At 38.6% G+C, this 14,242-nt stretch overlaps 1 protein-coding gene across 2 annotated transcripts in view; it reads right to left on the reverse strand.

Annotated features, from left to right (window-relative positions):
- ESR1 (estrogen receptor 1) overlaps nt 1-14,242 on the reverse strand; it is a 259,834-nt gene that overhangs the window by 78,176 nt on the left and 167,416 nt on the right. For both annotated transcript variants that reach the window (XM_036872012.1, XM_036872013.1), the window contains exon 6: nt 4,387-4,525. In XM_036872012.1, the coding sequence (XP_036727907.1) occupies nt 4,387-4,525 (139 nt within the window). The remainder of the gene's footprint in view (nt 1-4,386; nt 4,526-14,242) is intronic.

Here is a 14,242-nt window from a genome sequence, read left to right on the forward strand (position 1 = left end):
CTAGTTAGCAACGTTGATAACCCCTGGGTGACAGGACTCCTTGGGACTTCTGGCTTTCTCTTGTCCCCATGTCTATGCAGATGTAAACACCGTATGGAGGCCGACTCTGCAAAGGTAGTATCACCAAGCCTGAGATAAAATAAAAATGATGCAGCTAACACTCATCTTTTGCTTACCAGCTCTCAAATACTTGGCTTTGAAACTCATGGATTTCTACATTTTGTTACAAACAATGTTTACAATGTGCAAAAGGATGGGAAAAGAGCAAAAGGGAGATCAAGGTGACTGATGTTAATCAGAAAGCTGAATGTTATCAACAGGGTTGGGAGCCTGCAAGGCAAAAACACAAACAGTGCTCTCAACTATCACTCAGAAGCCATCTTCCAGATGTACAAAATTTCAAATGGGTTGCTGGTCACGATATTTTTTACTGTTATGCATATATCAATGTCATCAAAAGCAGTTATCTTCTAATACCAAGAGAGTCATTTAATAATATTGAAATTGTATAATATTTAGGTGCATGTTAATAATTAGAAAAATATAGAAAATTATATACTATAGACCATATTTTTTAAAATAATATTATTTATATAATTTATATTTATTTATATATTTTTCTGATCATTAACATGATTAGAAATGTATGTATGTAAATGTTCTTAAACATATTAAGACCTGGAGGATTATACTCCATAGTTGGGTCTAGTGAGGGAAGAAAAATAAGATCCTCTGTTTATCTTCATTCGGAATTTAACAGGTTTGTGGAATATAAACAGAAGTATAAGCATAAGCCAAATGCACTTAGTAATTTTAAAAATCCTTTCGAAACAGATGTATCTTAATTTCTTCAAAGTCTAGGAGGGTCTAAGCCAGGAATTGAGTAGCCCTGAACAAGAAGTGAGTGAGTTTGATGACAAGAACAGTTGAAATGACCATCAGAAGACGTGGCTTCTCTTGACTCTGCCATGAGCCACCGGGGAACCCTGGCCAGTGCAATTAACAAACACTTATCGGGGAACATGGAAGACCTTGTTCATTGGAGGGAACAAAAAGGCGAACAAGATCTGGTTCCTGCCTGCACGAAGTTCATGAGCTGAAAGGGAAGATAAGACATACAATCATAACTTACAGGTGGCAGAAGGAGAATAAGAGAAGCAGAAACCAAACCGCATGAGCACATAGACAAAGAAAAGGCTACTTTCTGGCTAAAGAGGAGAGAGTTTGGAGGATGGTTTTCCGGAAGAGTAACATCTGAAATGGCCTTAAAGAAGGTCCCAAGATTCTGACAAGGAATCCTAAAGGTACAGGGCCTTTCAGAAGCAGTGGAAAAAAACCTTGAAGAGTGAATTCAAGTTCGTGGCTCTCGGGCTGAAGTCAGGGCCCAGGTGTTTGTTAGACTGGACAAGAGTTCACCAGGCTCACTTAATCCCCAGAACCCCGTTTTGGACTCAAAGCCACTGGCTTTCCTCATTACATCATCTGACCCGCTCTGCTGATGTTTGTGTCTGTGACACTTGCAACAGGGATTCATAATTATCAAGGTAAGAAGTCTAGACGGTACTTTCTAAAGAAGGGAGAGAGCCAATGGAAGCTGAATCAGGAAGCATCAGGATCACAGCTGTGCCTTAGAAAGAAGTCTCTGGCAGCCCTGTGGCGAAGAGACTGAAGGAAAGAGCGCCGGTGGCCGCGAAAGACAGTGGTGGAGAGGCAAGCCTTTGGGGAGGGCTGACTTGGACCTGTGCTAGGGGAGGAATGGCGACAAAGGGGAGGTGTGGATTTCAGAAACAGGGCAGGAAGGACTTGACAGTTAACTGGATAATCTGGTGGGGGGAGTGGAATCCATGGTTAACTTGAACTTGACAGCTTCACTGTCTAGGTGAATGCCACTAATAGAAAAAAAAGAAAAGGAACAAACGTGGGGAGGAAGATAATGTATTCAGCGAGGGATACTGTGAGTCTGAAGAGCTTATAGGATATTGAAATGGGAAAATCTAGAGTAGCGGTTCTCAGCCAGGGACAATTCTGTGCCTCCCTTCCCCCCACACACAGGGGACATTTAGAAATGTCTGGAGACATTTGGAGTTGTCATCTCTGGGGAAAGGGATGCTGCTACGAGAGCATCTAGTAGGTTAAGTCCAGGAATGCTGCTAAACATCCTAAGATACACGGGACAGTCCCCCACAAGAAAGAATAATCCAACCAAAAATGTCAATAGTGCAGAAGTTGAGAAATCCTGGTCTAGAGGTAGTAGGAACTTCCTATCTGGAATTTTAGAAAGTAGGAATGGAGAGAAATGAGAACTCTTAGTCACTGACACTGCAGTGAGAAACATGGGAGAAAATTAAGCACACTGACAGTGTGTGGAAAAGGAAGGCAGGTGGTTGATAAGATCCTACACAATATCACCTTGCTGGCAAAATGAGTTTCATCGGGGTGAGGTGATGTCACAAACCCTTTCATATCTAAAATGCAATGACTGATGATTGCTCTCAGGAAGTGTGTACCTAAGAAGATAAACATGGATGAGGTAGTAAATCATGAAACAGATCAATTCAGTCATGAATGTCCTCAATATCCTAAACCCTGAAGACACCTTCCCGTCTATTGTGGAGAAACATTGTATGTGGTCTATGATTTTCATCTGCAAATTTATTATAACTTGGTCATGGAACGACATGACTGTAACAGAAAAATTTCAAAAGCAGCAGAAGAAAAAGGAGGAAGAGAAAGAGAAGGAGGAGGAAGAGGAGATAGGCCAAAAAAACAAGAAGAGGAAAACAGGAAAAAAGAGGTGGAAGGGAAAAATGACAAGAGAAACAAGGGAAGGGAAGGGAAAGGAAAGGAAGGAAAAGAAGTGAAGAAGCACTGTAGAGACATCCTCTAAAAGGCAGGCTAAATACCGTGTGAGGGCAGTTCTACGGAACCAGACCAGTGGCCGTTCTCGATCAGTCCACAAAACTGTGATACGGGACTATATTCCGTGGAAAGAAAGAGCTGCTTCTTGAACAGCATCATCACTGTTGATGATGCTATAATAACACAAAATGATGAAAAAAGCTATAATAACACAAAATGATGAAACAGTAACCAATACGTATACAATTCTCCAGTATTTAAATAAATAAATGCTGCCAGAACTCTGTTCCAGGCGGCTTGGCAGGTGTAGGGAAGGAAGCCAGAGCAGGACAGGGGATGAGGGGGCAGCGTGGCGCTCCGAAAGGAAGGAAAGCACAAAGATGCATCGCGTGCAACCTGGCAGCCTTGGACTGATGAGCAGAGGCAAAAAAAGTCTGCAAGGAACAACTAGAAGATGGATCTTTCCCATTCAAATGATTATGTCGTCTGTAAAGACAAGGTACATCTGGAAACAAAAGGTCACAGCAGCAGGCCACAGAAGGCACTGCTGATGAGGAAAGAGTGTGAAGGACGTGTGCACAGGGCAGGAGCCAACATGAGTGTGCCAGAGACAGACAGATCTTGAATTCCAATCCTGGCTCCACCATCGGCTAGCTCAATGCTCTTTGCAAGTAGCAGAATGTCTCTGAAACTTAGCTTCCTTTCTGGTAAACCGTGAATGATAAGGCTTCCCAGGAGTGCTGTGATGATTAAATGAGATCATGTATGTAAAGTATTCAGCACAGCAGCTGGTGCTGGGTAGGGACTCTGTCAGCGGTAGCTGCTGTTAAATACTGTCTAAATTCGATTACTCTAAGCAATGACTGAATAAGAAAGAAGAATAGGACCCACATTCCAAGTCAACCCAAACAGAATACATGAAATAAGGTGGCACATTTGAAAACTGAAATCTTCGTTTTCTAAAATAAGCAAGTTAACTTTTATGAATTCATAAAACTGGAAGTGGCCTTCAGAACTCTGTTCAAATTTCTTCATTTACTGATGGCAAAATTGGAAAAGGAAATGAAAAGACTATTGTGGTTTGGATGTACATGAGCCAAAAAAAGATTTTAATTAAAGGAAAGTTACTCATCATTCTTTTATATAACACAAGATGAAGGTGAAGTTAGAAAATTACAGTTCATAATTTTGTAAATACACACAAATACATATGTGTATATATATTGATACATACATATGTGTATATATATTGATACATGCATATATGTATATATAAATATACAGACACATATACAATATACATGTATATTTTAGAAATGATAGAGCTAATCTGGGGAGACATCAGGCAGACAGTTATCCTTAGCCTTCTGTGAACTCGACTACCCTACATCACCCGAATCCACCCATTTGTAAATGTATCTGATAAAGTTCTTGGAAGCTTCGTGGAATGCTGAATAAAGGAGCTTCAGGATCAAACTGGTGATTATCAAGAATGTGCTTCCCCCAAGCTACAGCCAGGTCACTCACCTGTCCAGGAGCAAGTTAGGAGCAAACAGGAGCTTCCCTGGGTGCTCCATGGAGCGCCAGACAAGACCAATCATGAGAATCTCTAGCCAGGCACATTCCAGAAGGTGGACCTGATCATGGAGGGTCAAATCCACAAATCCTGAAACAAGACAAGAAAACCATGCTGACTCAAATGAAAAGTAATGCTGGTGAAGTGAATGCAACCAGGGATTTGAAGTGGTAGGGTCTATTTTTTATTAGGTGGAAAAACATAAATTAGAAGCACACAATAGGAAAGTCAAGTAACTATTTTTTAAAACTAGTATACCAATGAACTTTAATGTGGCATTTTCTTAATGTCTTAGTGTCATATCTACAGAAATATACTAACTTAAGCAACCCACTTAGTTTTCTGTAAAGTTCTGAACTTACTGTTAAAATGTGTATGCTTTTTACTTAGACATTTCTAATAGCCCTATGTGATTATTACATTTCATTTCTGTTTCAGCTGAAGATATTTAAGTGCAGGAAATTTAAATTACTTGCCCTAAACCAAATAGGAATTGGAGCACAGGCAGGACCAAAGTCACTAAATTTCTACCTCTTTGCTTCATCACTAAGCCATGCTCTTTTTTTCACAGCATGTAAAAGAAAGACTAATACAATAGAATGTGTAAATAAATCACTCGGGAGAGAATAAGTCAGATGAATGAAAGTGACATTATGGTTACTTCTGGTAATAAACACTAAAAAAGTGCCCTTGTTTTCCAATGGCTTATTGGGAGAGTAAAGCTTTTTCCAATCATCACTGACAATATGCCTAATAGTAATAATAATAGTGAGAAAAAGGAGGAGGAGGAGAAGGAGAAGAAGGGGAAAGAAGAGGAAGATCAATTGATTGAGCCTTTACTATGGGTTAGAAGCAATGTTAAGTACTTTCCATACCCATTTTTAAAGTATTTATTCATACAATAATTCTCAGAGGTAGGAACTCATGGGGATATCATTTTACAGATAAGGAAACAGATGTTCAGAGAGCTTATATACTTGTTAAGGTCAGAGATGGAAATATAATCTCCAGAACCTATGCCCTTGACCACAAGTGACAGTGCTTCTTATGTGCTGCAATTAATTGTAGACTTTGGATCAAGTGACTACATAAATCTAACCACACAAATTAAGACATGCCAGAGTGACAAGGGCATTGCATAAACAAGATGTCCATAAAGTTTGCTCCTTTCCAAATCAGTTCCCTGTTCTTCTGCCCTGAGGTACCCCCATCACATTTCCTTCCTCTCTCTCTCTACCCTCAACCCTTTGCTCTCTCTTATCCATGAGATGGGTCTAGGAATCCCATTTTTCTTTGTCCTCTTCTTTATTTTTTTCTCACTAATACTATACTTTTATTAGTTATCTATACTTGTATTTACTAAAAAGCCAAAATGTAAGTTTATTTTCCTTAAGCAGTAGTAGTGATGGTTTGCCTACTGAATGTTTCTTCTTGGGGGTGTTCATTAAAGAATCAGCATTAAACAATTAGCTCATCATTTCTTATATACTTAAGGGCCATCTTTCATATAATCCTTACCACCAAGTAGATGATGGTCCACATAGAGAAACCCAAGGTAGAGAAAGACCTCAGAGTGTAAGGCCCCTCTAGCCACCATCCCGTAACCAAGCCTCATTAATTCTCTTTGAAGTAACCATAAAATTCTTTTTCTCCTTTCTATATTTCCACCATTACTGCATTTATTTAATTCTCCAAGAGTCTCTCACCTTTTTGCCTGACTTCTTTAACTCAGCATAATTATTTTGAGACTTACCTATGTTGTTACATGTATAAATAGTTGATTCTTTTTATTGCTGAGTGGTATTCCACTCAGCAATAAAGAATAGTTGATTCTTTTTATTGGATATAGCCAATAAATAAATACAATTTATCCTTTCATTGGATATTTGATTTATTTCGGGCTATTACAAATAAAATTGCCATGAGCAATCTATGTACAATTTTTTGTATGGACATGTGCTTTCATTTCTCCTGGGTAAATATTTAAGTGTACTATGGCTGGATTATAAGGTAGGTATACGGTAGGTATATGTTTAACTTTTTAAGAAACTGCTAAACTGTCTTCAGAAGTGATTGTTCCATTTTACATCCCCGACAGCAATAGTCAATAGTACCAGTTTCCCCACATCTTCAGCCAATACTTGGTATGGTCAGCCTTTTTCATTTTAGACATTCTAGTAGATGTACAGAAGTATCACACTGGCACTGTGATTTTAATTTGCATTTCCCTAATGACTAATGATATTGAGCATCTTTTCATGTGCTTCTAACAGATCATTATCTTACACTATATTCACATTAATTATGCATGTATCTGTAAATCCTGCTAGACTATGTACTCATTAGAAGCACAAAATGCATAATTCTATCAAATTCTGCTTTTTTAACCTCTGAATTTATTGCACCTTCTGCTACATCATTCAGCCATGCCAAGGCCAATTAACAGTGTAGCATTTATCAGAGCAAGTGTCTTCCCACTGGAAAGGGTGGGTTTCAGTCACACAAAGCAGGACTTGCAACTGGAGAGAAAATGGGCAGTTCTGTTCATAAGAAAAACTAAGGGATTAAAAAACAGTGATTGGGTTTCAGGACTCCTGGGAAGAGAAAGGAACAGATAACCCTACACCTTGGAACTGTTTACCTATAGCATGCATTGGGTCAAAATAGACTAGCGTTGCTCTGGAAGAAGCACTGCCTAAGGCAGCAAGAAATGCTTCTCTTTCTCAGTAGCCAATGTCTAATGGGATAAACCATCTCCAGTGAGCAGTGTTTATAAGGAAAACTCACAGGGAAGTTTTAATTCTTTAAGATTTCACCCCAATTTTTCAGATAAAGTTTCATAATAGCAATATAAACCCACCCTATAAATCAAACTCACTTTCAGAAATGTTAACATTCAAGAGGTATTTTCTCTCTTCTCATGACATTCCCTGTTTGATGTGGAAAAAAATGTAATCCTGTGATAATGTCACCCATAATGAAACCTACACAATGTAATTCAATACCCTCCATAAGCCCCAAACAATCACACAGGATGAGATTTAGAGGGTATCTCGAGAGAGAACTGCAGCCATGTAACCAATCAATTTTGGAAAACCAAAGGAGCATTTTCTGGTAGCAACCTGACATATTAAACTGAATCATACTTTTTAATTCTCACGTCAAAACTTCAGTGCTATTTAAGTCGGACAGTTTTAGTGGTCTTTGGGGAGTCTCAGAAGCTCACCATAACCATTTGTACCACAGATGTCTGGTGATTATGAAATCTGTCTGAAGTATGTCTGTTAGTGATAGTTTTCAGTCTGAATTCAGCAGAATTGCTGGGTCCTTCTGTTGAAATGATGTAGATCTCTCAAAAAAGAATAGTCTGTTTAATTATCTTTCCCAGCTGTGCATATTGCCTGCAGACAAGGGTTACTGTGTCTCTTCCAAAGTGTCCTCTGCAAGTTCCTGGGGCAGGGTTGCAGGGAGTGTGCAAAAACTGTCAATTAACCTTCTCAATGAAAGTGAGGGCTACTGAAGGAAGTTACTGGATGGAGTGTCTCTTCCAATATACTGATCTCAATATTATTTTAACCACACAGGAGCTGCATGCTCTTTTGGTGTAGAATAAATGTCCTTTAATACTCTCAATTCATATACAGTGAAGAAAAATAATGTAATAAATCCCAAACAAAATTATACTGGGCCAACTATCTATAGACACCGAGTTTCAATCCTTTGGCTTATTTTCCTTCTAAACAGGAAGAATAATCTATTATGCAACTTCAGCTGAATCTGCTATCATAACTTAGAGCCATCCAACAATGCCTTTCTTGAACACTTGAAAGTGTGGCCAGTATGAAGGTGGGAGCTAGCAGCAATTATGGGATATGAAGAGAGGCATCAGTGACAGAACTTCTTACAGGTGACACAGTGAGAAGTGATTTACCCCCCATCACTTAGGGACTCTCATTTAGTGACAGTGGCAAGGGGTCTTCAGGGCTGTGGAATCCACACCAGTGGGGTAGAATGCATACCTCAGAAGTAGTAACAGTAGTTTATTGAGACCAAGTGAAATCAGCTGCAGGGAAATCTCACTTTATAAAATAAAATTTTAAGAGAAAGCGAACATGGGCCTTTTTCTCTAGTCTGCACTTACAGGTCTAGTAATAGAGTATCCAGAGATAGGATATACTGGAAACAGACAGAAATGCTTCAAGTCCTGTTCCCCACCTGTTATGTGGGCAGGGATCGGATGAAGTTGAGGAAGGCCTCTTTCAGAGAAAAAGAGTCTCTCCATACAGACAAGCAGCCTGTTATTTCCAGCCTCATCACCAAGTAAAAATACTTCTGCCTTCTTTCTTCGCTATAAGGTAACTGTTTTGCCTCCAAGATTTTTCACTGAGTTTTGACTGTGAAAGGAGCTCGTGGCATGTCTTCCCCCCTCCCTTGGGCCTCATGAGACCCTAAGCCCTCTTCCCCACTCTGCTAGGGACTGCCATACTAATTGCTTAATTTGCCTTGGCACACAGGAGATACTTAAAGCCTTACCTACTCTTACTGGGTGTGGCAAGACACTGCAAAGTGTGCCGAGAGCCTGAGGCAAAATGACTAATATAATATGAATGCTCCTTAAGTTCTGCGCTGCTGTTGAGTAAAAGATAAACCAGAGTGGGTCTTCAGTAGAGGCATGAGAAAAAAAATGAGGGCTACAGTCATTGTATTTCTTATTTCCATGGAATACAATCTATATGTTATAGAGGCAAAGCAAAGTAGAATCTCTGTGAAGAAAAAAGCAACTTTTTCCTGGGGAGCAGTTGTCTCAAAACTAGAAGCCAGGTGGTTGGTTCCCTTAGTAAATCCACTGGAAAAATATTAGTTTCCTGACCTTCCAAAAATTAATCATGTTCTCAGTCATATCATGACCCCAATGTTCTCCAAAATGTCAGTTATAATATTGCCCATTGCATTCTTTCTGTTTTGCCTTAACTCAGTGAAAGAAGATTTAAATAATTCATCTCTTTTCCCCTTGATGCCAAAATAAAATAAGGTTTTTTTTTAAAAAAAAAGAAAGGAAGAACATATGGAACATGAGATTGTAGCATAAATCAGCTACAAACTGAATAAAACTTGGGATTTCTGAGAGAAAGCCTATAGAACAGATAATGTCAGAACAACCTAGATCCCAGCTCAGATGCTAAGCAGCCTTCACATCCTCCTTTTTTTTTTTTTTTCTTTTTCTCCACAAGATAGTAACTTAATGCCACACTATGAACCACGTACCTCATGGTATAGTTGACTATAACCTCCCTCCTCCAAATAAAAATATGGAATCTCCTTTATATGCAGCCTCATGATAGAGAGACCCATTAGAACTGTGATTCTCATTCTCTAACACTTCAAGATGTCTCCGTAACATATAAGCATTGAACAATTCTTTTCAAAGAAATGAGTTTAATCCATTTAAATAAATAATGTAATATACCACTCTTACCAAATACGTACCACTGTTATAAAATAAAATGGTAAGAGACTATCACTTGTTTAGACATACTGAATCACAGTGCAAGAATATGGGCCTCCTACCAAGCCTGCCCCACATCTCATCCCTGTGTATTCTGGCTTTCCTCCGCTATAATAAAAGGAAGTGTTCCCAGGCCCCCTCTGGCACAACGTCACCTATCCAAAGCCCTTATGCAAACACCGTACTAAATATCCACCTTGCCAATACCAAGCGGACACTGTCCAGAGGCTACAACATCCTCGTCCTCAGGCCTGATTATTAGGTACTTCCAAGTCACTTCCCAAGATGTGACTTTTTGGAAGGTACACACCCTCCCTTCTCCCCCAACAGAATGAGGAGGACAGAAGTAATTAAAAGAGAATGAACCAAAAAGACACGTAGACCTGGCTTGAAATTATTCCGTGGTCCACGGCCGGTTACTTAAGGTCTCTGAAAGCTCTTCCCATCTGTAAAATAACCACTTTGGGTTATTGTAAAAATTAAGGAGTTAGCAGATGTCTCAGAGTGGCTACTCAATGAACATTTGTACTCTTCCCTACTTCATCCCAACAGGCTGGAACTTCTGTCCAGTAGAAGGGAAGACTACTTTTGCAAAGTACCAAGAGAAATGTTTGGTTTTAAAATATTGGAGATTTAGAACTTCAAACTTAAATAGAGCACTTTGTGTTTGCCCTAAGTCATGATGTCATGTTGTGTTTTCTGTTTATTTTTTCTTTTTATTTATATGTAAAAAATAACCTAATAAAAAGGATAAAAGACTTCCTGGACATCAAACAGTTCTTACAAAACAACATTTTCATGATTTAAAAGTGGAGGGAACAAGAGCATGTGGATTATATTTCTCCTAAAATACATATGTGAAAAAATGAAAAAAGAAAGCACGTTTGGGGTTTTGTTATACTCAAAGCATTTCAAGATGTTTAGCAAATCCAGAATGCAGCTGTCTTCATGCACCCCTCCCCGACCAGCCCCAATATAAATGGCCCACGGCTTTCTATTGAACTCAGCACACCTCCACTGAGGTCCTTTGTTGCTCCTTATTTGCCTTGGGGTAGAGAGAATGAATCTTACCCTGAGGTGACTACCTGCCTTGGGAAATAAAGTGGTATTCTCAAGGCGATGCTAAGCAATAAAAACCAGTGGTAAGTGAAGAACTGAATGTGACAAAGTTGACGTTTTTAAAATATGTCACATTTAGCATAGTTGACAGCCAAATTAATTTGAGTAAAGATCGAAGAATTCAGTCCAGAGGTTTTAAAATAAACAAAGGTACTGCCTTTTAAAATTACTGGAGCATCCTTCAAACAACCCTTACTTAGAAGACCATATGTTGAAAGAATTACAGATGATGAAAGTCATGATATCTGTATAAATCCACGAACTTTCCAATCTTGACTCTGCAGCCTGACAAGGGTGTCATGTTTCAGCTGACACTGTATGATGAAGACACTATGACATCATTACTAATTCCTTCAGAACAGTGCAGCAGAGCTTAACACATTTCACTCTGTGACTTAGTTTTACGTATACAGATTCAAAGGTGGAGTTTCTATGGCACATCCAAAAGAAAAACCAACACTGTTGTTTGCGGTTATTCTCCTTCTTCCCCATTTTTATCTGAATGTAAGAGAAACAAAAGAGAACTTGCTTGGAAGGATCTGAGATATTTCCCAGACATCGCTCTTATAATGCAAACATGAGAGATAAACTAAATGCAGAAAATTGTCCTTCCTCTGAAAAGATATTGGGTATAATGAGTAGGTTACTCACTGAGAAAGGATATCCAAAGAAAAAACTGGCTTCAAGTTTGCTCAATTGTTGCTTGGTTTTAAACACCCTCCCAGAACTATATTCAAGGAACCACACTCCTTATAATGCTCCTTTGAAAAATTGTTAGACTTCCCCACAAAAGTGTATTCAGACTCTACTTCAAAAATTTTCTAGAAGTTTTTCCTTGCTTCAGACATCAGCCCACATTTATTATTTAGTCATCGTACACGTCTCTGGATATGCATCAGTGTGTGTGATCTATTGCAGTTACATTTACTCAACAACCAGTATTTGACTACATTTACGCATCAATGTATAGGACAAAAAAAAAAAAAAAAGAAGAAAGTGTATGGAAATAAATTACCTCTGATCTAGAGAGGTAATTGTAGAACTTCTCTGATTAGAAAGAAAAAATGGAGCACCTCAAGCCTTTAAGTTTAGAATTACATATTGTAGCATATGTAAAATAATTTTAATACAAAGAAGGAAGTATTCTTGACTTTAAAGATGAACTTCATAAAATATTTCCCTTAACCTTTATTTAGCGATTTAGTTTACCACACTCCTTTAAATGGCTAGATATGTATTTTCTTACTTTTCAAAGGTTGGATATATCTTAATTCTGATCACAGCATGTGTGAACTTGTGAAATGCTGACTATCTCCCATTAAAAAATTATGTTCTCAATTTTTGTAGTAGGTGGATGTGAGAAAATGTCATCGCATCTTTGGTAAAGGAGTGGATGAAAGGTATTGAACTGCATCCTGCATGTAAGCAATCATTTATTTGGCAAATTTCTCTCCAAATGTAGTAACAGGAAAAGGTTTTCCTCTCCTAAAGAATTAATGTGCTCCTTTTCGTTGGGAAATAAGAACACCAGAGTTTCTTACAGACTGCACAAAGCCCTACCATCAAGAAGCACCGACATTAATACAATGTTCAAAAGCAGTAATAGTTTTCCCTGTTTCCTGGGAAAATTATTGCCTGAGTCCTGCTTTTTCTGACCTCACTTTTGACTGTACTGTTGAATTACTAGACCTTGTATCAGACTTTGCAAAGTAGATAGAGGAATAAATCATTAAAATATGTATACTTGTTTTCACACACACATAATTATCCTTTTTTTCCCTCCTTTTAACAATAAGTAAGGTATGTGATGACAGATAAAGAAGTCAGGAGAAAAGAACTAATCTCACAATTATATCTGACTCTAGGAAGAAAAACAAGTCAAGACTTCCAGATATGAGGATCATACTTGGGGATCAAAAAAAATGTCCCTCAGAGAAAACAAAGCAGATGGCAACTCTACCTTGTTACCAATCCCATCTGTATTACACTTGGAGCCTTGGTTCATGAAGAGATGGTTGTCATGACAATAAGCATTTGAGAAGAGTTCTGGAGAAGCTGATGGATTTAAGAGTGTCTCCTAGCTTCCCAATTTTCCAAACACACACAAAAATACCATCCCCCCCACCCCATCCTCCAAATAAACAATTCTATTACTTCTTGTATTGGCTACAATGATCCTATATTGATGTTATAAAATTTTGCACTCTCATGTCAAAATCCTCCTTGGAGGGACAGAACGGCTCTTTATGCTGATACAGCACAGCTTGAAAGTAAACTGGTCTTTTATTTTTATTCAGCAAAGCAATTGTATTAACTACAGCTTAATATTTTTCCCTTCCAAGCTCAGAAAGAAATCAATTTCAGCTTAAATGAGAAAGGGGAAAAAAGTAAAAGAAATTATTTTCCAGTTTCTGAGAGTAGATGGCAAACTAAAGAAGGAAAAAAATTAATAAACTATAAAGTGCTTAAGACTGTCCTTTGACATGCTTGTCAAATAGATGGGAAGGCCAGCACTGCGGAGCAATTCTGAGATCTCTGATAAGGAGCACGGGCTGGCTGCGTTTAAAAGTCAACAAGCACTTGTACCTTGGAACATACATTTTTTCCTGTGTACCTCATAGCAGACCTACAGAAGCATTTCAAATACTATTGTCATCAGTCTGAGTTTTCTGGATACCTGCGTGCTCCCCGTAAACACTACAAATGTCATCAACACAAAGATTGAAGGGGAAGCGGACAATCTCCTTTTTAGAGCAAGTTCCCCAAACAAATGAAAAATGATGATTTCTTCCTACCGCCACCCAGCTCAAGTCCCTTAATGAAACCAAAATTGATGACTATCTTATAATTTTAGGGAGTGTTTCCTCACACACACACACACACACACACACACACACGATTTAAAAGCTAGAGGAACACCTGTTGTTGCCAATTACCCAAGGACATCTTGTTCTAGAATGAATTAGGAGCAAAAAAAGAGGCTTATTCTCCCTTTCCTTTAGTCAAATTCGGAAGGTTAAAATGGGAGTTTTGCAAGCCAAAATCATCAAGAAGTAACAGAAATGCTGAGTATCAAGTCACATAACAACACCTCTCCTGAGAAATCAGAGGACAAGATACAGGGCCCCATACCAAGAAGAGGCAGAGCCACAAGTCTGGGGACGGTGGAGGCCTGAGGGTCT

The sequence above is a fragment of the Balaenoptera musculus genome, chromosome 12 (genome assembly GCF_009873245.2).
Source record: "Balaenoptera musculus isolate JJ_BM4_2016_0621 chromosome 12, mBalMus1.pri.v3, whole genome shotgun sequence".
Taxonomy (NCBI): Eukaryota; Metazoa; Chordata; class Mammalia; order Artiodactyla; family Balaenopteridae; genus Balaenoptera; species Balaenoptera musculus.